General features: G+C 46.1%; 2 protein-coding genes across 2 annotated transcripts; both read left to right on the plus strand.

Annotated features, from left to right (window-relative positions):
• Nucleotides 1–6,387: 6,387 nt before the first annotated feature.
• On the plus strand, nt 6,388–9,683 carry sat1b (spermidine/spermine N1-acetyltransferase 1b). The gene is made up of 6 exons (XM_036520996.1): nt 6,388–6,603; nt 7,128–7,179; nt 7,265–7,348; nt 8,440–8,541; nt 8,644–8,684; nt 9,081–9,683. Exons 1-6 carry the CDS (start codon nt 6,538–6,540, stop codon nt 9,249–9,251), a joined length of 516 nt encoding a protein of 171 aa, XP_036376889.1. The 5' UTR covers nt 6,388–6,537; the 3' UTR covers nt 9,252–9,683.
• Nucleotides 9,684–13,343: 3,660 nt separating this feature from the next.
• On the plus strand, nt 13,344–15,551 carry LOC118772555 (diamine acetyltransferase 1-like). The gene is made up of 6 exons (XM_036520995.1): nt 13,344–13,603; nt 13,858–13,909; nt 13,998–14,081; nt 14,663–14,764; nt 14,951–14,991; nt 15,225–15,551. The coding sequence occupies exons 1-6, from the start codon at nt 13,538–13,540 to the stop codon at nt 15,393–15,395; spliced, it is 516 nt and encodes a 171-aa protein (XP_036376888.1). The 5' UTR covers nt 13,344–13,537; the 3' UTR covers nt 15,396–15,551.
• Nucleotides 15,552–24,651: the final 9,100 nt, after the last annotated feature.

The raw sequence follows: 24,651 nt of genomic DNA on the forward strand, positions 1-24,651 counted from the left end.
GACTCTTTGGTGTCCCGTCACGAATAGCTCGGCCCTATAAAATATCTTTAAACTTGTTCCAGTTGCTGCTTTTTATTATCATATATAATCAACATGAGATGACATGGATCACCTGACATCACTGGCAAAAACCTGTGTCTTGTTTAGCAGTTAGATGGAAGTTGGCTGTTCATTCAATCCCCGTTCTTGAAAAGAATCATCAGGACTTCCCCGCCTGCTTTCTCCTGTGAATCCCTTCGATGTAACGGCAGGCTGGATTTAGTATTAGTGTCTGCTTTTACACTTGGCTATCATAAGAGTCTACAACACGTTTCCACTGTTAACTTCGTTTTGAAAAGCAAGTGTCATTTCCAAGTCGTCCTGATTATTTTGCTGTAGAGAGGGGGTCAAGATTTGGCAGAAGTATGAGCAGCACTGAAGCTACTCGGAGAATGGATATCAACAGGAATTACACATATAGCTACTTTTTGGTGATCCTAGACCAGAATTTACATTTTAACCTAAATGACTGGCGTTAATGTTTGAGTGAGCAAGCAGGTCTTATATCTGTTTTCAGTCTCATTAGTGTGATGATAGTATTATTCTGTGAAGAGGGTTGTTGGTTTATTAATGATACATTAATGTAATACATTAATCTCTCAGTCCAAAAAAAGGACACCCAGGGAGACCTGACTGAGGTTTTCGCATTTTTAATTATAATTGACAAATGGCCGGCACCACAGAAGCTACTTCACCTGAACAAGAGACCACAGCTGAACAGAGACCCTTTAAAGACCAGGCCTGGCACAGTGACACTCTAGACTACATGTAGAATGAGGAGCGCAGCTGGGCAGAATGGCCTTTTCTCTTTTTATGTTTTTAAGTAAATTAAGCAGCATCACACGTTTTAAAACCTGAAGTATATTTTAAAGTTGCAAAAACCTCTTGAGGAAAACATTTACGCAATGTTTATGTGTGGGCTTAGAGAGACATGTTACTACTGACTACTATGTTACGTTGGCGTTTTCCAAACAGGTAACTCACCTACAGTGCGGTTTTTATTCTACTTCAGGAGCTTTCATGTCGAACCTGTAACAGTGAGGCGTCTGGCAGTCATTTACAATGCCTGGCACTTCATACTCTGGCTATGCTTCACATAGATGCTATTAGCAGCAGTAATGCTGCTGATTTAACCTGCAGCAGCAGAGGGAAAAAACCAAGGCGCTGCTCAAACATGTGTAGATTGACCAGAAGAGGTCGCTCTTCCCTGTTAATCCGAAATACATAAAACTCAACCACCTTTCTCATCAGGTGATAACCTGCCACTGTGTCTCCTTTTAGCCAGCAAAAATTCAGTGGTGCTCTTGAAAAGGAGTTGTAATATAAGCTGGCACAGACGTTACCCCTCACACCACTCAGCTCAGTGTTTGCCCGGTGTTCCACTGTATAAATGAAATAAATTTCTCCGATCGAGCTGTTTGGGTAAGGGTTTTGGGTAATGAAATCCAGAATCAGCTCCACATTAAGTTGGCAGCGCGATTATGACACTGAAATGGTGCAGCAGCTTCTGTTGTTATTGCCTGGTATTACCTTCTGAAAATTGTTGTTTATAGAAGCAAATCAAATTCGGGGAAGTGTCTCAGTGCTCTCCGTTACAAAGGCCGTTGTTTATTTGGCGTAACTGTGGGAAAGCAGTGAGGCATACTGCTGATGATGATGTCTGCACACCTTCATCAGGGTGCCCTGATGGGATAACAGCCAACAGCCCTCATTTTCCTCGAAAGGCACTTTTCAGACTTTGACTACTTACCAAAGCTTCTGCTCTAAATTTTAACACATGCTCATGAATGTTTCATCATAAAGAGTTAAAACATGCTGATTCTTTGGGTGTGTGTGAAGATGTGTGTACCTGTATGTGTGTGCATGCATGCTTGTGCATCTGTGTGTGAGTGTGTGTGTGTGTGTTCATGTGTGTGTGTGCGTGTGTGTGGGTGTGTGTGTGTGTGTTATTGTGTGTGTGTGTGTGTATGTGTGTGTGTGAGTGTGTGAGTGTGTGTGAGTGTGTGTGCGTGTGTGTGTGTGAGTGTGTGTGCGTATGTGTGTGTGTGAGTGTGTATGTGTGTGCGTGTGTGTGTGAGTGTGTATGTGTGTGTGCATGTGTGTGTGTGCGTGTGTGTGTGTGTGCATGTGTGTGTGTGCGTGTGTGTGTGTGTGTGAGTATGTGTGTGTGCGAGTATGTGTGTGTGCGTGTGTGTGTGTGTGTGTATGTGTGTGTGCGTGTGTGTGTGTGCGTGTGTGTGTGAGTGTGTATGTGTGTATGTGAGTGTGTGTGTGTGTGTGTGAGTGTGTATGTGTGTGTGCGTGTGTGTGTGTGTGTGTGTGTGTGTGAGTGTGTGTGTGTGTGTGTGTGTGTGTGAGTGTGTATGTGTGTATGTGAGTGTGTGTGTGTGTGTATGTGTGTGTGTGTGTTTGTGTATGTGTGTGTAGCAGGCTCTCTCTGGAGCAGACAGACAGCAGTAACTCTCCCTTTGCAAACATAAGCGAGTGTGAGGAGGTGGGGCAGAGACGGGGAGGTGAGTGGGGTCAAAGTCGCAGCTTAGGAAGGAGGGAAGAGTGCTGGTAATTTCCACTGACCTGGCTGCACTGCAGACACACAGCTATTTACTGCACAAGGAAAACTCAGGAACATTGCTTAATAGGGTTACTCTTTCTCTCTAACTCACACACACACACAAACATGTAAGCACACAAATACATACACACACATACACACATGCACACACTCACAAACACACACACACACACACATATACATACTTCACACACACACATACAGCATCATTTTATGATAAAACAGTTCTTTATTGACCCCTATTTCAGTTTCACTGTGACGTTGAAATATTGACTCATTTATGCATAAAAATTCACCAGTTCGACACCTTTGGATTACATGTAGGCATTTTAAATAATTTTTATGTAATCCTACTTTTTTGCACATTTCTTGGGCATCTGTTCTGTATATGGCAGCAGCTATTGATTTAGGCTTATTAAGCAGACTTTGAGATTTGAGGTAAATTGAGATGACCAAATTTAAATATGTTTTAAATATATAGTAGAGTGTTCTACAAGGCAATGTGGTGCATATGTTTTACATATACGGGTGTTCATCATTTATTTTACAATATTTATAATAGATGTAACTAAAATTTAAAACAGCAACATCTAAAATGGCCACCACAGAACAGGGGGTGATCATATGTTTACATCCTATATTAATAGAAGAAAAAGGTTTTTTATTATTTTTTAATTATTTTTATTATTTTTTAAGTGTTTTACTTTAAACTGCAGAATAAAAAAATACCACCAATGTTCTATACTCAGTCCTGACGCGAATGCTGACGATTTCATTAATTACATGAAGGATTTTATTACAGTATTGATGAGAAACTTCGCTTTTCACAGCATGATTCACAGTCAGTACAAGGTTACAGTAATCCGAAAGATAAAAAGACGCGGTCGAGTCCCTGATCTACCCTGTTCCGTTTATATCAGCGCTTTAGGAGACGCTGGAAGTTTTAATATAAACGAGGCAGATTACTTATTGTATCAATGTAACATTATAATTTATTTAAAACCGGACGCACACACACTTCTCTACAGGCTCTACAGTATGACTCAATTGAGATGAATATATTAGATTAGACATTTCATAGATTCCATGCCCCTTAATATTCACGAATAGATGGATCTAGATTGCTGATCATCGGCTCATTCTACACATTCACTGACTGGAATCATACCCAAACAAGTTAGTCTACTTAAAGAAGATTTATGAGCATTTCGCTGCAAATGTTTCAAAATAGCCTACAGTTAGGTACATTTCAAAGTAGCTGAAGAGAAAATGAAAAGTCAAATTTTCTGGGGTTTTTTTTTCCGAAAAAACGTTTTACATAAAAAATTCCATAGGACATGACAGTTACATAATATCACATTCATTTAGCAGATGCTCTTATCCAGAGTCACTGCCGTCACAAGAGAACAGAAGTGTATCCGTTTCAGTTAAAGAGACTTTGTTGTTTTGATTTAGGCTTATTAAGCAGGCTTTGACATTCAAGGTAAATTGAGATGACCAAATTTAAAGGTGTTTTAAATATATAGTAAAGTGTTCTGCAAGGCAATGTGGTGCGTATGTTTTACATATATGGGTGTTCATCATTTATTTTATATATATAGTGCTTTCTATTTTTCATATATCTCATGTAGGGTAGCAACATAACAGATGGTAGAGTTGAGCTGTATGACGTCACCCGTCACTCACCCTGCATAAAACTGCATGTCTGTGGAAGACCTCTGCGCAGACATGCGGTGTCTTAATGCACTTTTTCTTCATTAAAGGCTTTTGGGAGCGTTAAACGCTGACCGCCATTGAAATGCACACTTTCTATCGTGCTGGTCAGAACCATAAAATGTAATGAAAAACCAGTGTCTCCTCGTGTCTTATGTTTTAATTCTTTGTCATATCGGGGTTTGCATGGACTGCATTGTTTTAGCACATTATTGTGATCAAATAAAGGATGACAGTCTGGATTGGGCAGGTGGTCAGATTGATTTTTGGGTCAATTGTCACGTGACCATCCTTCCCAGGAAAGGCCTTTATCCACCAGGACGCCAAAAACAAAACGATCAAAGGATTTCAGGACCAAATGTAATTGTAAAAATCTGATAGTACTGCGTCCTCAAACAGACCTTGCTCTCAGCTGAGAACTGTCTCATTGTGGAACTGTACACATCCTGTCCCCGTACTGTCGCTGTACCTACTGTATGCACTTTTGTAAGTCGCTTTGGATAAAAGCGTCTGCTAAATAAATAAATGTAAATGTAAATGCAAATGTTGCACTTGACACTGCCGGAAGTAATCCTGCACGCTATGGGGAGTAAAATAAGGCAAATCTATGTCGTTCTGAATCTGTATTTTATCAAGCTGTATTTATAATGTAAAAGGTACATTTTAAACTAAAGTTTAAAACAACAAAATCTAAGATGGCCACCACAGAACACGAGGTTATCATATGTTTACATCCCATAATAATAGAAGAAAAAGGATCTCCCCCCACCGGCACGCTGTTCCGTTTGCATCGGCGCTTTAGGAGACGGTGGAAGTTTTAACATATATGAGGCAGATTACTTATAGTATTAATGTAACTCACTATAATAAACCGGAAACTATAAAACCCGGAAAACACACACTTCTCTACAGGGTTCCAATGAGACCCAATTAAATAGAGTATAGAACAGATTCCATCGACTCCTTTACCCTCAATATCATGAATATTCATGAATGATAGACCTGGATCTAGATTATTGATCATCGACTCATTCTACACATTCACTGACTAGAATCACACCCAAACAAGTTAGTCTACTTCAAGAAGATTTATGAGCATTTCGCCGCAAATGTTTCAAATTACAGTTACATAAATTTCAAAGTAGCCCAAGAGAAAATAAAAAGTCAAATTTTCTATTTTTTTGGTAAAAGGCGTTTTACAAAAAATGCCATAGGACATTACAATTACATAACATTACATTCATTTAGCAGATGCTCTTATCCAGAGCGACTTCCAGCACAAGAGAACAGACGTATAACCATTCAAGTTAAATAGACAATAATAGACTATTGTGCTTTTAACAGAACCGTTTTGATCCATATTGTTAACTCAAATGATGGAGGGATTTGCTTGTATAAAATATGAATAAATTTTAGACGCTTCTCCAAAATTTCAGCATCCTATTTAAAGGCTTCTCGGCACATTCCAGGACCCTCACATACATTCAAACGGCAAAAGTCAGAACTCTTAAAACCAAAGGATTCCTCGAGATGTGTAAATTTGCAAAATGTTTTTGAACTGCAGAAAATAACAACAGTTGGTGGATAGAAGTAACACATTGCGCAAGCGGCTGTGATCTACAGCGCACTTTGGACTGTCTTATGTAAGTATCCATAGCCCTCAAATCATATTTATATTATATGGAAGTTTTTACTCATAATGACATGACGTACTCAGCAACACAGGAAATACGACCGTGAAACGGTCATGGTTTATCTTCAGGTTTTGCTGAAAGTTGCACTGAGCGCAGTTTTCTTAATACGCATTATTATAAGCAACCGGCACAACTTCCGAGCGTAAATTTTACGTTCGTTTAACGAAGTGTAAAATCCTCCGATCTTTATAATGCGGCCAAAGGCCTCGTGACCCAAGTAAACAACAGGACGTAATGACGTTACCGCACGTCTTTGCTGTGATTGGACAAGCGCAGATGAATTTCTAACGAGCCGCCCAACCCCCCACGAGTTTATATAAAGCGAGATGGAAACAAAAGAAGCGCATTTCAGCTGACTGCACCGGCCGCTACCCTGCATGTGATCTCTGCACAAATCGGTCAGGATCCCAGACTGACTGCGGAGGGTTAAACTCCTGGGAAGCGAATGAAGAAACAGCTTTTGCTTCACTTCACGTACAGAGGACTCGTAAGAAAAGGGAAGAAAAGTAAAAGAAGAAAATGGCCAATTTTATATTGCGGAAAGCCGAGCCCAAGGACGTGCCTGACATACTGCGACTCATAAAGGTAGATTGGTCAGATTGTTTTGGTTGCTTGGTTAGTTTGCAGTTTAGCAGGTTGCACCCATAGATTGGTCAAAAACATGGGGTGAATACTGCTTGTCGTAAATCATACTATATTTGGAAGCTTGGTGGTTGGCTATCTTCCCTAAATTTGCGTGACGGAAACTTTTTTTTCCGTAGCACGCTACTTAGCTGTATTTCCTGCCAAATATTTTATTGATCAGTTAAGCGTTTGAGTTGGTGACTGTCATCTTTTTGCAGACGTCTTTGGAGTGTGTAAAGTAAAGTTCCTACGGATATCCGAAGTGTCTGCGGGGACCGTGCGGCCCTGCTCGCAGTCTTTGTTTGCGTTGGCAGGCGGCCCGTTTTCTTTCGCTCTGGGGCATTGATCGTGGGGTATAGCTGTTTCCCCGAGTTATGCAGTTGGGTTATTATGTTTCTATTGCACTGAAACGTAGCTGTTTTCGCGCAGTCATCCTGCAGACTATCCAGAGTATGACTTTATATTTTATACGATTGTTTTTTTAGGAACTTGCAAAATATGAAGACATGGAAGATCAAGTTATATTGACTGAGAAAGGTGAGTTTTGGGTTGGTATGGCCGTGACGGGCTGCGCCCCGGATTGCGCCGGTTCCCTAACTCCCGGTGTCCGCTTCGTTGGCAGAGCTGCTGGAGGATGGCTTCGGAGAACACCCGTTCTACCACTGCGTCATCGCGGAAGTGCCGAAGGAGCAGCGGACGGTCGAGGGTGCGTATGGCGGCCAGAGTCCTCACACTTTGACCGAGCAAACGCGTTTGAACCCAGGAGGAGGCCTGGGGGTGCACAGTGCCGTATGGGCTTGTTGTGGTGTTTTTGCGCTGGAGAGATGCTGCCGTGCACATCGTCTGATCTTTAAATCCCCGGGATTTCACATTATTTGCTGAACTTGTTAAAATCAACCCATTGAGGTCAGTGAGTCTGTGCAGTCAACAACAACAAAACAGGAGAGTCTGCGAGGTGCGCAGGCCGGAAGGGTGTTTACGCCCTGCGAAAGCCTCTGTTTTCACTCCCCTGCGAAAGGCAGCCTTGTTACAGGAAGTAATGTCACGCCCTGTGTGAGGGCACGAGCACTGCTGATCTTATTACACACTCTTATTCACTCGTAAACCCCCAGTGAAGACGCAGGTGACCCACACTTCCAAAACACTGAAATGCAGGTCATGCTGACAGAGCTGATGACCCAGAGGGCCAAAGCTGAATCACAAGAAGCTTGGTTCTCCGTGCCCCGCCACCCCCTCTCCCCCCTCGGCTCGTCGAAAGGGTTTTTCTGCGAAGGGGAAGATTAACAGCGGGCTGTGCTTTGCACTTCCTGTGTGCGAATGGTGAGAGAACTGCACCGCGTCACAGTTTCCAGTGACAGCGTGTGGGGTGAGAGATGGGTGTTTCACTGTTTCACACTCATCAGAACTCAGAAATAATTGTACAGAACTCTGCACAGAAGTCTCCTCCCACTGCCACTGACCCGTTTTTTTTTTTAAATGAGACATGACTCATTACCAGGTTTCACATCAGCAAATGGCCGTCTTGGGTTGTTGACATTTCAACTTTGGTTCTTATCGCTAAAACACCGCAAGCTTCCATTTAGAGAAGGTGTTTTTATTTTTGGCCTGATCTGCATGGGCCACACACTTCATTTGATCATTTTTGACAAGCATGGGTTCTTGCTAACTGAACCCCTTCAAATGTTCAGTAGACCATGTCCTTGGTGCTGCTGAGGATTCATTCTGTGACACTCTCCACAGCCTTGGGCAGGTGTCAGGCGTGTCCTGTGACCCACCTGTTTCTGTTGTGTTTTCCAGGCCATTCTGTGGTAGGATTTGCCATGTACTACTTCACCTATGACCCCTGGATCGGGAAGCTGCTCTACTTGGAGGACTTCTACGTGATGAAGGAGTACAGGGGTACGTGAAGCTCTCTTCCCTGGATTTTTTTAAAATTACTGTAACTAATAACAGCAGGTTATTAAATGTATGTAACCTGTTTCGCTTTCCTCTCCTCTCCAGGTTTTGGAATCGGGTCTGAAATGTTAAAGAACCTCAGTCATGTGAGTATGGAGATCTGATGAAGACCCTGTGCCAGCACACACCCTCTCTCTCCCTCCCTCTTACACACTCTCTCTCTCTCCTCTCTCTTGCTCTCTGTCTCTCTCTCCTTCTCTCTCTCACTCTCTCGCTCTCTCTCTCAGACACAACATGCAAAAATACAACTGTAGACCACTGTTTTTTTGATTACACATGTTGTGTAAATGCATAGTGATTGTTAAAGTGTAAAGATGTCAGATTTAAAAAACAGATTGACGGGTGAAGGGGTGACAGACCCCCTTCGCTTCCCAAAATACAAGGCACAAAATATCACATCATCAGTCTCCTTTAACAAAGTCAAGCACTTCCATCTGCGACTGGCAACACTGTAAGTGTCTGATCCCCCCCCTCCCCCCCAGACGGCGGTGAAGTCTCGCTGCAGCAGTATGCACTTCATCGTAGCCGAGTGGAACACGCCGTCCATCGAGTTCTACAAGCGCCGCGGCGCCGCCGACCTGTCGCTCGAGGAGGGCTGGCGGCTCTTCAGGATCGACAAGGAGTACCTGCTCAAGATGTCCGCCGAGGAGTGACCCGGTGGGGAGGGGGCCCGGCCCGATTCCCACGGCTCAGTGGGGTTTCTCTGACCTGCTCGTATTTAGCTTGCATTTTATGCGCGGTTTTTAACTGAGGCACACTTGGTGTTTTTAGATGCTTGCTTTTCTTTCCTCGTTCTGTAATCTCTGAAAGGAAACCCCTCTGATTGTAGCTGAGATGTGGTTCGATGTACGTGTGCTTTTCTTTCCTCGTTCTGTAATCTCTGAAAGGAAACCCCTCTGATTGTAGCTGAGATGTGGTTCGATGTACGTGTGCTTTTCTTTCCTCGTTCTGTAATCTCTGAAAGGAAACCCCTCTGATTGTAGCTGAGATGTGGTTCGATGTACGTGTGAGGAGGTGCAGTCTCTGCTCTCCTTCCTGTGCAGCCTGCCCTGTCTGCAGCTCATCTGCTTTGAGTAAAAACGTACAGATGGATCTGTGTGTGTGCTCTCCATTTCCTGAGTGTCTGGGGCTGTCAGACGGGGGAGTGACCCTTGACCCTGGCACCTGAGTGCAGGGCTGGCGGGGAGGGGTGGGGGGTGCAGGGCTCTGTGAGGTGCCCTGATTTCATGCCACATTAATCAGCTCTGGGCCTGGGGTGTTTGGGGGGGGTGACATCATTGGGGAGCTATAAATGGACCCTTTCTTCCTCTCTGTCAGCAGGTTCATGTTTCCCTTTGAGGGGGGTGGGTGGGAGGGGGGGGTTGTATAGTTGAGTTCATTTGAAAGGAGGACAATGAGTTTCTTAATTGTTCCAACAGTGCAGTGTAGTCATGAGTTTTAGAGCTGAACATGCACAAACACACATACAGTGATGGAAGTTCCTGCCAAATGAGCAGATCTGAGTAAAAAAGGATTCATGCTTCCGTGTGTGTGTGTGAGAGTTGTGTGTGTGTGTGTGTGTGCTGCGGTGGTGAGGACGTGGGGAACAGCTGTTTTTGTGCTGAATTTCAGACGTTTTGGCAGTTAGGGAGATGAGAGGGAATTTAACTGGCAGGAACAGGGATACGATTACCTCGCCCTCCTGACGACAGCAGGACGTCCCGGGAGCCCCCGTGCTGCTGCCTGTGGGAGAGCGTTTGGCGCTGACGTCCTGCAAACGCCGGCACGTCTGATCACTGGAGACGCAGGGCAGGTTTGCCCTTCCCTGTGGGCTTGCTTCTGGGCAGATCTTTACATTATCTAGATGGATCACACTGTGTGCTGGTCCTCCTGCCTCAGCCCATCCTGCTCTCTGCTGTGCTCTCTCCGCCCCCTCTGAAACCCCACTGCAGAATGGAGACAGTGGGGTCACGACCTCTGGGGCTTGTTATGACTGAACTGAAACTACAGACGTCACATGACCTGACCTTTCACCTTAGCAACAGATGTAACCAGCAAACCACAGCATGAGCTGCTGACTTTGGGTGAGCAAACACACACAGACACAGCTGCAATGCAGACACACACATGCACAGCTGCGATGCAGACACACACACAGCTGCGATGCAGACACACACATGCACAGCTGCGATGCAGACACACACACAGCTGCGATGCAGACACACAGACACAGCTGCAATACAGACACACACACACAGACACAGCTGCAATGCAGACACACAGACAGAGACACAGCTGCAATGCAGACACACAGACAGAGACACAGCTGCAATGCAGATACACACACACACCGACACAGCTGCAATGCAGACACACACACAGTCACAGCTGCAATACAGACACACACACACACAGCTGCAATACAAACACACACACAGCTGCAATGCAGACACACACAGACAGAGACACAGCTGCAATGCAGATACACACACACACCGACACAGCTGCGATGCAGACACACAGACAGCTGCAATGCAGACACAGCTGCAATACAGACACACAGACACATAGACAGAGACACAGCTGCAATGCAGACACACACACAGCTGCGATGCAGACACACAGACAGTCACAGCTGCAAAGCAGATACACAGACACAGCTGCAATGCAGACACACAGACAGTCACAGCTGCAAAGCAGATACACACACACACCGACACAGCTGCAATGCAGACACACACACACACAGCTGCGATGCAGACACACACACAGCTGCAATGCAGACACACACACCGACACAGCTGCAATGCAGACACACACACACACAGCTGCAATGCAGACACACACACAGACACAGCTGCAATACAGACACACACACACACACACACAGTCACAGCTGCAATGCAGACACACACACAGTCACAGCTGCAATGCAGACACACACACACACAGCTGCAATGCAGACACACACACAGACACAGCTGCAATACAGACACACACACACACACACACAGTCACAGCTGCAATGCAGACACACACACAGTCACAGCTGCAATACAGACACACAGACACAGCTGCGATGCAGACACACAGACACAGACGCAGCTGCAATGCAGACACACACACAGCTGCGATGCAGACACACACACAGACACAGACGCAGCTGCAATGCAGACAGAGCTCGCGGCAGTTACTCTGAATAACATCGCCAGAGTGATTGATGTTCTCTCTTTTTGCTATTATAAGTTTGGAGAACCAGAACAACATCATTGCAGGCGTCACCAGAGTGAGTGATCTCATCAAAATATCTGCAGCTGCTATCAGATTATTCAGCGTTAGAGATAATGACTCTTTCAGAAGCACAGAGGACATTGACATATTGAAAAAGGCTAGAAATGCAGCATAAATCTTTATAAGCAGGTCAACTTCACTGAACTCTTTGACATTTACATTACATTACATCACATCAGACACCAACTACTGAATTAGGGCAGATCCTCACTAAGTGAACCCAGGTACAGTCAGAGAAGATATGTCCAAAGAAAGAAATGGAAGGCAACTAGTGACTCTGCCGATCAGATCAGTGATTTTCTCATTATCGCCATGTACTCCTGCGTGCGGCCACCTGCCTGCCACCTGCCATCTGCAGTGTTTTTCTTCTCAGAGACGTTTGCCTGTTTTGGGGCTGCCAGATAAGAGAAAGCAATTCAAATTTTAACGGATTGCACTTCAACGCATACAATATTACATGTTGTAAGGGAGCAAAAACTGATTCTTACAAGTTGAGTTTTTAAAGAGCTTCAGTATATCATCGATTCTGTCGCGCTGTTTTAGCGCCATTTGCATTTGATTCCTGTGTCAGTGTTTCCTGTAAGGGGAGTAAACTGCTTCAGCATCACGCTTTTCACACATCGGGGCCAGACAGTCACGCCCGGGTTTGGCTGTGTGGCCACTGTAAGATTTTGGTCTAGATCCCTAAACCAGCTTGCTCAGTGCAGCATAAGATAGCACAGATCCTTTCACTTAAGGTATGCTAATACCTGTATTCATTTGTCTCGATGGCCTTATTGTAACCACAGTCCTGCTCACAGACTTCAACTATCACTTTGGCGCCAGCTAGCTGCTGCGACAATTGACACTTCTAAAGGAACCATCGATGGGTGATTGAGAAGTGTTCTTGCTAGGGAAGACAATCTAATTACTAATTAATGTCTTCAGTGGACCCTGAGGGTCAGATCGACTCTGCTGAACCCAGAGTGCATTTTCACGTATTTCTGACAGCTGCCGTGCCTGTAAATAAAGAAGTCTTTTCTGCGAAGATCGGAATTGCGCCTTGTTTTTCCTTACACCACGGCAGCTTTCTGTACAGGACTGTTGCTGTTTCATTGCGTATATTATATTATATTATATTATATTATATTACATAACATTTTGTCATTTATTTTGTCATTTAGCAGACACTCTTATCCAGAGCAATTTACATAGGATACAGTTTTCCATGATATCCATTTATACAGCCTCGTAAGCACAAGGTTGTTGGTTCGATTCCACACTGGGGTACTGCAGTTGTACCAAGGTGCTTAACTCAGAATTACCTCATTAAATATCCAGCCGTATAAATGGATAACGTGCAAAATTGTCACTCTGCATAAGAGTGACAGCTAAGTGACAATAATGTTATGTAATATCTTAACGTAACGCCGGGTCTTGAAATATCGTCGATTCTCGCGAGGTTATACCGATGCGGTCGGACCGGAGTTGAAAAACAGGAGACGGAGCTGCGAGCGCATTCCGGCGTGTGGAGCGACTGAAGGCTGCATGTGATCTCTGCACAAATCGGTCAGGATCCCAGACTGACTGCGGAGGGTTAAACTCCTGGGAAGCGAATGAAGAAACAGCTTTTGCTTCTTTTCACGTACAGAGGACTCGTAAGAAAAGGGAAGAAAAGTAAAAGAAGAAAATGGCCAATTTTATATTGCGGAAAGCCGAGCCCAAGGACGTGCCTGACATACTGCGACTCATAAAGGTGGGCTATTTTCCTCTCAGCGGACCGCGATGGCGCAGCCGTGCCGCTCTGGTCTTGTCAGTATACTTTGAACCTCTCAGTAATCATCATGCCACTACATGTTCTTGATAATAAAGAAAACACACAAAGAAAAGCTAGATTAAGTTTTGCTTATTGAAGAACTTTTGAATTCCAGATTGGTCAAAAACAAGCAATTCATTTCAATAAAAATTTTAATGTTTGATCTTGTTCTTCATTTAATTTTCGTTTTCCAGGAACTTGCTAAATTCGAAGACATGGAGGATCAGGTCGTTTTGACCGAGAAAGGTGCGTACTGGAATGAGATGGTGGGTCGAAGTCCTTGATGGCCGTTGCTTTCAGTTTTCCTGAATTCACTCCACTGTTGTTTTAACAGAGCTGCTGGAGGACGGCTTCGGGGACCACCCGTTCTACCACTGCGTCATCGCCGAGGTGCCGCGGGAACGCCAGTGTTCCGAGGGTAAACACACTCAGTTATGGGTTAAACTGTGGAACCATTTTTATCCCCCAAAATGTAAACACGTGGTACGAACGTGGCTAATGTCACGTTCAGTCAGTTTGCAGATGTTTGTGGAGCTCTCTGCATGTGCATGTGTGGTCAGGGAGATACATGCATGATCACATGATAACACATGCTCATAACACAAGGTGTGGACCACAGCCACCATACTGCACTCACTGGATGATGCCGTTGATGAGGACAGTCATGTTTACAAGTTCAACAGAGGGGTTTAACATTCACAGAAGAAATGGAGGCATACACATACACTGACCAAGACTGGAGATGAGGCAGGTCTGACAAGTGTCTGGAAGTTCTGTGGGGTCTTGGGTTTGAAACCTGAGTAAGAACACACCTGCATGCGTGCACAGGTGTGACAACAAGATGGCTGACAGCTCAGCTGGTGTTGATGCAGTGGTGACCTCAGTGTTAATGTCACCCGTGGCCAGGTGATGATGTCATAATGAGGTGAGCATGCAGCGGTCGCATCGTTAATGGCCAGGCGATGATGTCATAATGAGGTGACGGTGTCTGTCCTGTAGGGTACACGGTGGTGGGGTTTGCCATGTATTACTTCACCTATGACCCCTGGATCGGGAAGCTGCTCTACCTGGAGGACTTCTACGTGATGAAGGAGTACAGAGGTAGTGCTTTTCCTCCGAGACATGCCGGTGGGATGGGGTGCAGGATTTTAGCATTTGCCCCCCCCCCCCCGCACAAGCCTGTGTCACTCCCCTGAGGTCAGCCTGAACTCTCTGGCCTCCACTGTCCAGGAATAAAATCCTAACAGGGTAATGAGGGACTGTCTGTAAATGTGTTCTTTTTTTCAGGTTATGGAATTGGGTCAGAGATCCTGAGGTCACTCAGTGAGGTCAGTCATGTGGTTTTGTTTTGGTTTGGTTTTTTTGTGTTTCTCTAGAGCACGTGGCCTGAAAAAAAATCTGAGCATCATTCTCCCCTAACAAACCTGACCCCTTCTGTCTGTGACACTGTGACACTGACTGTGTGTGTTAATGTGTTAATGTTTAAGCATTAACGTGGGCACGGCTGAAACTGAACCCAATGAAAACCCTGAGTGTCTGATTTCCCCCCCTCCCCCCCCAGACGGCGGTGAAGTCTCGCTGCAGCAGTATGCACTTCATCGTAGCCGAGTGGAACACGCCGTCCATCGAGTTCTACAAGCGCCGTGGCGCCGCCGACCTGTCGCTCGAGGAGGGCTGGCGTCTGTTCGAGATCGGAAAGGAGTGCCTGCTCAAGATGTCCGCCGAGGAGTGACCCGGTGGGGAGGTGGCCCGGCCCCCGGAGTGGCGAGGGGCGGGGGGGCCCGGCCCGATTCCCACGGCTCAGTGGGGGGCAGACTGCGGACCCAGGACGTCAGTGAATGAAAAGCGGCTCCAATCTTCTCATCTGTAGTTTCTTAGATGTCTTAATCCCCGCTTGCTTCATATACTAATAAAGATGAAAAATGAAAAAGTCTTTGGTTTGCCTTTTTTTCCTGTGCATCAGGGTTCAGTCGCCTGACTGCTGCTCTCTGGTTCTCTGTGTGGTGTACCCAAGAATTAAAAAAAAAGTCATTATTATGAATGAATTAAACGGTCAGAGAAACTGAATCATTTAAACTCTCCTCAGTGTGATAGAGAGCACTGCAGAAGTAAGCCTGTTGTATTTATAAATTGAAAAAAATGAGAAATGAAAGAAACGTGCATGAAATACAAACTGGAAGAGAAGAGTTTCTAATGTGAACCTCAGTCCCAGCTTCTGCAGATTTAACCCGCGCACACACATGCACACACAGACACACACGCACACACACACACATATACACACACACACACACTCACACACACACGCATACACACACGCACACGCACACACACAGACACACGCATACACACACACACACAAACACATACGCACGCACACACATGCAGACACACAGGTAGAAATGATCTTAAACGCAGATAAAAACAGGAAGTTTGGACATTTGTAATGAGTGGTGCTGGTCCTCGCCATTTTGAGTCTGCGCGGTGGGTGTTTGCCGGGGTTTGTTGGGCCTGCAGGTGGTCTGTGCTCTGGGTGTTTCCCAGGAGTCGCGGGGTCTGCAGGTCGTCTGTGCTGTGGGTGTTTGCCGGGGTTTGTTGGGCCTGCAGGTGGTCTGTGCTCTGGGTGTTTCCCAGGAGTCGCGGGGTCTGCAGGTGGTCTGTGCTGTGGGTGTTTGCCGGGGTTTGTTGGGCCTGCAGGTGGTCTGTGCTGTGGGTGTTTGCTGGTGTTTGTGAGGCCTGTAGGTGGTCTGTGCTGTGGGTGTTTGCCGGGGTTGCGGGGTCTGCAGGTGGTCTGTGCTGTGGGTGTTTCCCGGGAGTCGCGGGGTCTGCAGGTGGTCTGTGCTGTGGGTGTTTCCCGGGAGTCGCGGGGTCTGCAGGTGGTCTGTGCTGTGGGTGTTTGCTGGGGTTTGTGAGGCCTGCAGGTGGTCTGTGCTGTGAGTGTTTGCTGGGGTTTGTGGGGTCTGCAGGTGGTCTGTGCTGTGGGTGTTTGCTGGTGTTTGTGAGGCCTGTAGGTGGTCTGTGCTGTGGGTGTTTGCTGGGGTTTGTGGGGTCTGCAGGTGGTCTGTGCTGTGAGTGTTTGCTGGGGTTTGTGAGGCCTGCAGGTGGTCTGTGCTGTGGGTGTTTGCCGGGGTTTGTTGGGCCTGCAGGTGGTCTGTGCTGTGGGTGTTTGCTGGGGACGCTGGGCCTGCAGGTGGTCTGTGCTGTGAGTGTTTGCCGGGGTTTGTTGGGCCTGCAGGTGGTCTGTGCTGTGGGTGTTTGCTGGTGTTTGTGAGGCCTGCAGGTGGTCTGTGCTGTGGGTGTTTGCCGGGGTTTTGGGGGCCGTAGGCTGGGAGGACAGTTTGGAGCTGTCACCTCAGATTTGCTCTGATCCAGCTCTGCTTTGCATCCTGCCTGCCTGCTGAGGTCACAGACGGGGGGCGGGGCTGAGGCTGAGGTCACAGACGGGGGGCGGGGCTGAGGCTGAGGTCACAGACAGGGGGCGGGGCTGAGGCTGAGGTCACAGACAGGGGGCGGGGCTGAGGCTGAGGATGAGGATGAGGTCACAGCCTTCCTCAGTCTCTGATATCAGGCTTATCACAGCGCCTCCTATGTTTGCCATTGTGTATAACCTGCAGGGTTTCTTTCATTCAGAGCTGGGTGCATATCTTACAGCTCTCTATACTCGCACGCACATATATATACATGTACATAAAGCATGTGGACGATGCCAGAATAACTCTTTTTTTCTGTGAATTTTTTAGGTGCCTATATCAACAGCATCTGTTTAAAACCTACACACAACCCCACTGCTGGCACACACACACATGCACACACGCATACACACACACTCACACACAGACACACACACACACACACTCATTCACACACACACATACACACTCACACACACATACGCACACACACACTCACACACACACACGCATACACACACACGCACACACACACACACACACACACATACAGACACACGTCCTCAGTGACCGCCCTCCCCTCTGGTCCTGCTGGAGTGTGGAATCAGCTCAGAGCCCACAGACACGTGAGCAGCCCATAGCTGTGGAATATTCATAATTCCTAAAGACAGTTTATTTGTGTTCTGTGGTATGTGCTGTTTGGTGTCCCTCCCGGAGGTGGTACAGGTGCAGCACGATGTCCCACAGAGAGCTCTGGCCGAAACGCTGACACAGCCTCCCAGAATACCTCAGTGCTTTCCTGCCCCACCCCCAGCAGGAAGTACACCCCATTTAGGGGTGACTGTCCTGACACGCCATTCCCAGACTGCCTTCACATCCAGCACTTCCCCACGGAAACCACCTCCCTGTCCCAGCAGACAGAAAACATACACACACACACACACACACACACACACACACACAGGGGAATGAGTGGCATAAGCCATTAATAACTCCGACAAGTAAATAAAATTCTGAGGGAAAAAAGTAAAGTTTGTCACACCTAGCATAGCTGTGCCAGCTTTTGAAGATATAAAAATATCCCGTAACACAACTCACACAAATACCACTAAATCTCTCTCACACTCACTCACACACACTAATCTAATTAAGTCTCTCACACTCACACACACACTAATTTAATTAAGTCTCTCACACTCTCACACACGCACACACACACACTCACACACACACACACACACTCTTTCACTCCCACACGCACAAAAGGTCCAAAAAGTGATCTCCTCTACAGACTGTCACTGGAAAACTGACTTATAACATTCAAATTATAATTTTTTAGCCACTCCGTCAAAGAGATGGGCACAAGAAAACATTCCTTAGGTGACATGAAAATAATAAAAAGCAGGTTTATTACAGCCACTGATAAGCTGGATGATCCAGTTCAGTGGTCTCTTATTGATCAAATGTACAATATTACAGGAAGAGGAGAATGTGCTCTAGTCTCTGATTTGGTCAAATGTAGACATGCAGTTATCATTTTGGCTTAGTAGCAAGCTAGATAGCTAGACGGCAACCTAAGTTTTCCCGGCAGCTGCCCGCATCATGTTCGAAGCCTTGATGCTCACGTACAGGGTGACCAACAAAACTGCACCTACCTACCTGAACTCACTGCTGCAACCCTGTGTTCCCTCCCGACTGCTACACTCTACCACTAAACGGCATCTGGTGGTCCTGTGGTCCATCGTGGCGTTAAATCACTATCCAGGACTTTCTCCACTGTTGTCCCCTGATGGTGGAATGAACTTCCACACCTCATCCGTTCTGCCGAGTCTCTCTCTGTCTTCAAGAAACATCTGAAGACACAGCTCTTCCACTCTCACCTGAGCACCTGAAACACTACCCCCCTAAAGGAACTTCTCATGACTAAAACTATCTCCTACTAAACTATAAAATAAACTAAAAAAATGTAATGGTTTAACACACTTGTTAGCTTTACCTTTGCCTGCCCAACCTTTGTACCTTGCCTGGCCAACCTTTGGAACTTGGTCATGCAGCACTTCTAATATTGTTGACTCGGTATTGTTTTTCGCTTGTGTTGTATTGTTCCTCCCTTGTAAGTTGCTTTGGATAAAAGTGTCTGCCAAATGAATAAATGTAAATGTAAATGTAAATGTAAATGTAAATGTAAAGTACCTAGCCTGCAAGATATATGGAGTGTAGCTAGTCATCTATGGTGGACAGTCTTAGAGATTCAATACCATAGCATAGAGACTCATGATCAGTGGACACCATAGGTACCTTTCTGTGTGCCTTAGAGTGATGTCTCTTTGGAGTGAGGGTTTGGATTGAGGCCACTGGCTTTTCTCAGCAGGCTGTGCACTGATCCAAAAATAATCGTGCAATAAAGGTTTATGGTCCTGACCCCATACAATGCAGATAATCTTATCTTTGAGTAAGGTTCAGTAATGTTACTGGTGATTTAGTGATTTCCTTGTGCAATACGCCAGGTCCCCTGGCTCCTCCACTCCAGTAAAGATGGGAGGGGCCAGGCGGAGGGCGTGGTCAGGGAGGCTGTGGGAGGCTGGTTCTGTGCACTGCTCCTCTCTCCTGCACAGGGGGCAGTGGAGGAACTCACACCCGTCACTCTCCTCTGAAACACCGCTGTTCTGTCCGACAGAGGTGCAGCCTTCCAGAGAGAGGGTGTCACTGGAAAAGGCCAGAGTGTGGCAGTGCTGTCTGTGTCTGTATGTCTCTCTATCTTTGTTAGTGCATGTATACATTTGTGTGTACATTTGGGAATGTGCACATGTGTATACGTGTGAATGTATGTGTGTCTTTGTATATCTGTGCATTTGTGTGTGTGCATGTCCTGTGTATGAGTGTATGTGTGTGTTTGTATGTGTATGTGTGCATACGTGTCTGTGTGTGTGTGTGTGTTTGTGTTTGGGCACTGTAACCCTGATCCCAAACTGAAGGAAGTTCACTCCACTGGTCATCTTGGATCCAACAGGAAGTGAAAAACAGACTGGCCTGGCCAACCTCTGAGGCCATGTCAGGGACATTGGTTCACTTGTAAGTGTGTGTGTATGTGTGTGTGTGTGTGTGTGTGTGTGTGTGTGTGTGTGCGTGTGTGTGTGTGTGTGTGTGTGTGTGTGTGTGTGAGTGAGTGAGTGAGTGAGTGAGTGAGTGAGTGTGTATGTGTGTGTGTGTGTGAGAGTGAGTGAGTGAGTGAGTGAGTGAGTGAGTGAGTGAGTGAGTGTGTATGTGTGTGTGTGTGTGAGAGTGAGTGAGTGAGTGAGTGAGTGTGTTTGTGTGTGTGTGTGTGTGTGAGTGAGTGAGTGAGTGAGTGAGTGTGTATGTGTGTCTGTGTGTGTGTGTGGCTGTGTGTGTGTGGATGTTCCAGTTTGCCACATCCAGACTGAATTGTAGGTGTCAGCAGAACTGGAGATGAATAACAGAGGCCCTTATTACACAGTAACACAGTGAGCACAGGCTGTAGCTACAGACCCACCCCTTCCTGGAACAGCAGCGTGGTTCTCACACAGGCGGAGGGCGGGGCTAAAGATCAGCCGCATTACCTGAGCGGCCACCTGCAGGTGAGAGGAACATCAGAGCATTAAGAGTTCAGGTGTAATTCGGAGAACAGGCCCTCTTTCCTCACTGGCCTGTGCTGGAGACTGCAGACATCTCTGTGACCAGCTCAGTTTCGATGGTTCCCAGAGTCTCTGAATCAACTGCAAATTACAGCAACTTAGTTCATGAATTAACCACTTGAGCAGTTTGTCAAACTTTCATTTGAATTTGACATTTGCACAATCCATGCTGATGCCAAACTCTCTAATTACTCTATAAATCCATATTTTCAGTAACCTTATTTATAATGTTCAAATAAATTAGTATTTCATTCATATCCTCACTCATCCTCGTACTGAGATGATGCATTAAGTCTCTCTTGGGAAGTCAACTGTTTAAAACATGGAACTAGTCCTGTTGCCCTTCTTGGTACTCTAGAGCATGTATAGTTTAATACAGTGGCTGAGAAAACCAATACACATTCCAGATGGGGTATAAAAAAGGCAAGGTATGATTTGAATATAATTATATTTTATAATATAATCATACTGTATGTTTGAAAAAATGTGTTCCCCATAGAATATTTGTTATTAGACACAGTACATATTAGTATGAGAGGTATGTTGCTCTGAAGGATAACTGATAGATACTGAGTAAGCTAAAATCACGTTCTTGAGGTATAAATGAATTATCTACTGTACTGTAGAGCTGTGGTCAGGCTGGTGACTGTCTGCAGAGTATGCCCATATTACAAACACTAGCCTCTGTAAGGGTCTGAGTGGATCATGCAAAGCTGACAGAGGAGATGTGTGGGCTCTGTAGCCAGACCTGCTGAGAACACACATTCACAGTCTGTAGTCTCACCATTTCTGCACCTCACTGAGGTGGAAAGCCAGCTGTTAGGGTTTTTATTGATGTTGTAAACGTGAGTCTTTGGCTTAGATACTGTTCCTGTGTTTACCCCTGCGGGAACGGCTTCAGCGTCTTTGTTCAAAGGTTAGAGTTGACACAGAGTCCCCGCTGCGTCTGTCTGAGCTGATAACGGCGTCAGGGCGTCTGACACAGTGCCAGGCATCGGTCCCCTCATCACACACGCCCTGCGCCCACCCATTCCTGCCGTTAAATCTCTCATTACTGTCACCGTAAGAGAGTCACCAAAAATAAACGCTGTGGGATTTTCCCAGGCGTGTTCACCGGAGCGCATCGACCCAGCGACCTCCTGCGACCACCCGCCTGAACCCTCTCTCACGCGGTCCACACCAAGCGCAAGCTCAGCTCCACCTAGTGGCACAACAAGGTAATGACACAGCATTTGATTCAAAGCATCATGACCTTCAGACTTGTATCCACACGGTTCCAGACAAGCATTCGGCAAAAGACTACAGAAAATATTCAGCACATACCACAAATGAAATACAGCCTTCTGAAATCAGTATCTCAGCAAGTTCAACACAAATCCATCTTCATGCAGCATAGCACAATGCTGCCACAACAAGGCAAAACAGAGTTTTTAGAGAGCCACTAACATGCTTTGGGAAAAACAAGAATTGCAGTTCAGATAGAAGGTTGCAGGTGTGGAATCTTAGGTTGGGAAACTGGCACTGTACCTTTCAGCCAGGTAACACACCTGCACGGCTTCGGCAGATATCAGAAGTGTGTGAACAGATCCTATGGAAAGGGAATAGTTAAGATGCTGTTACACAGTCACTCTGGGAACACAAAAAAGGAACACAAAACCCTCAGGGCTTAAATAAATGTAAATGTTTCCGGCAAAGAAAAAACCAACACTTCCAAATGGAGAGGTCGGACACTCCTCCACACAAGCCCTACACACGTCAGATGGAGCTGATTCCAGTTCCAGACTGAGAGCTTCTCTGCTCAGGCATAAATGCATAAACGTGCACACATTCGAGTGAGAATGTCACTGTATGAGCGAGGGTGCCAGTGTGTGTGTGTGTGAGTGTGTGTGTGTGTGTGAGTGTGTGAGTGTGTGAGTGTGTGAGTGTGTGAGTGTGTGTGTGTGTGTGTCTGTGCGTGTGTATGTGCATGTGTGTGAGTGTGTGAGTGTGTGTGAGTGTGTGTGTGTGTGTGTGTGTGTGTGTGTGTGTGTGTGTGAGTGTGTGAGTGAGTGCTAGTCAGCTATCAGCATGAACGCGACACGGTGAAGTCAGCTCATTAGGTATTACAGCAGCTTCATGCACACATTTATTTACTTGGCGAGCAAGTCAGCTGTCAAATCTTTAGCTAGCGAGTCTAACTATTTACCAAGTCAACAAGCTGGACATGCACCTTAACTGATTCTCATCACCTTTCTTGTTAAATCAGCTTACTAATGAACAGTGTTGCAGATCTAGCTAGTTCTGCACACAACATCAAGACCAGTAATGCAGTGGACAGTATGTGCACAGGGGCCTGACAGAGTTTAAGTGTGGATCCCTCAGTGAGACCCAGGACAGCAGCGGTCTTACCCCATCTCACCCCCGCTGCGCCGCTCAGACCAGGGTGCACGGACCCCCTCCAACCTGGAGCGCGGTGGGGATCCGGGGCCGGAGGACCGGGTCTTCAGACGCACATCACCATCCCTCCAAGTCGCTTTTCTTCTCGTTGTTTCAAACTGGACGATAAAACGTGTTTGTCCGTGGCACCGGGAGACGCCATAGTCTTCGGCGCACTGGCTTGACTTCCTGCAGTTGAGGCGATGCGCTTGACCTGTTAGACCAGAATATGCTTTCATTTAACGCAGGGGAGGTTTTCGCCAATAACTTTCCAAAGCGTGGATGAATGTACAGAGAAATGCATCATTCGGACGCTGGCGTTTCTCAGCGCTTCAATGCGTCACATCTTGCCTCTCATATAAACTGGCAAAATACAAGGTCACCTGGTTCAGGCCTATTTTCGTACCTCATGCAGTGTGGAGAGGCAAAGTCAGACACAGTTTCAGTTCCTCTGACCTGCAGCTGTCTGCCCTGGGTAACGTAGCACAGAAGTGTGTAATGCAGTATGCATTTACAGCAGAAGTTTAAATGAACCATGTTGCTCAGTTTTAATATGGTAATCATACGTCAATCATCACCATCCTCACCCACCTGCCTGCACCTGGCGGAGGGTCACCTGCCCGCACCTGGCGGAGGCCACCTGCCCGCACCTGGCGGAGGGTCACCCCATGCTGCGGGATGTTCCCCACCCCATGCACACTTCCTGTAGGAGAAAATTTCGTCTGCAGGAGACAATCTCATAGATGCACACTCAGCAGCATCAGGGAGAGTATCTCAAAACAATAAGGCACCAAGCAGTCTTTTCTAGAGCACTGAACAAAGGGCCCCAATGTTTGCTACCCCCCCTCCTCACAGAGTCCAATTCTTTTTTATCTTACACTCAAGGTCCATCTTCTGGGCAGTGTCCGGACAGTGTCTAACTCCCATTTTCCTCCCCAACAGCAGGCCTTACTTTGTAACTTACAGCACACATGTAGAATTGTTCTCTTCCCGACTCCCTCTCGGTGCCTTCGAGATATCTCACAGCTGCATACCTTCCCACCGTCTCCTGTACACTTCTGACCCTTCTTTTTTAGTTTCTGCTCACATGCATACAAGGTATAATAGGATGTATATATATATATATATATATTTATAGTTTGTTTAAAGTTAACTTATTGGATTGTCTGGTTCCCTTATACACTTCCAGACCTCCACATGAGAGTACATGAGTAGAGATAGAGTAAATGGCTGATATATCAATATCTTCAGTTAATATGTCAATAACTGTAGTTAAGGTAACAGTAATCATGATTAATATGATAACGACTGTGATTAATGTATAAAAAGCATTAAAAGGGGGCAAATTACCTCAACAGTACAAACCTTACACCCGGAGATGCAGCATGTTACACTTCTGCAGCCGTGTATAGTAAGATATCATATTAGCAGTTTCCTCGTAAGAGAAGGAGAAACGATTACGAGCAACTCAGATGTTACTGAGGAAGACAGGAACGTCCCCCTAGTGGCA

Source organism: Megalops cyprinoides, chromosome 2 (assembly GCF_013368585.1).
Source record: "Megalops cyprinoides isolate fMegCyp1 chromosome 2, fMegCyp1.pri, whole genome shotgun sequence".
NCBI classification, from domain to species: domain Eukaryota; kingdom Metazoa; phylum Chordata; class Actinopteri; order Elopiformes; family Megalopidae; genus Megalops; species Megalops cyprinoides.

Bases quoted from the DNA above. Each gene is read 5' to 3' on its own strand.
- sat1b (XM_036520996.1), top strand. From the start codon at position 6,538: ATGGCCAATTTTATATTGCGGAAAGCCGAGCCCAAGGACGTGCCTGAC. The intron at 6,604-7,127 runs GTAGATTGGTCA...TTGTTTTTTTAG, and splicing joins ACATACTGCGACTCATAAAG to GAACTTGCAAAATATGAAGA. The intron at 8,685-9,080 runs GTGAGTATGGAG...CCTCCCCCCCAG, and splicing joins TGTTAAAGAACCTCAGTCAT to ACGGCGGTGAAGTCTCGCTG.
- LOC118772555 (XM_036520995.1), top strand. From the start codon at position 13,538: ATGGCCAATTTTATATTGCGGAAAGCCGAGCCCAAGGACGTGCCTGAC. The intron at 14,765-14,950 runs GTAGTGCTTTTC...TCTTTTTTTCAG, and splicing joins CGTGATGAAGGAGTACAGAG to GTTATGGAATTGGGTCAGAG. The intron at 14,992-15,224 runs GTCAGTCATGTG...CTCCCCCCCCAG, and splicing joins TCCTGAGGTCACTCAGTGAG to ACGGCGGTGAAGTCTCGCTG.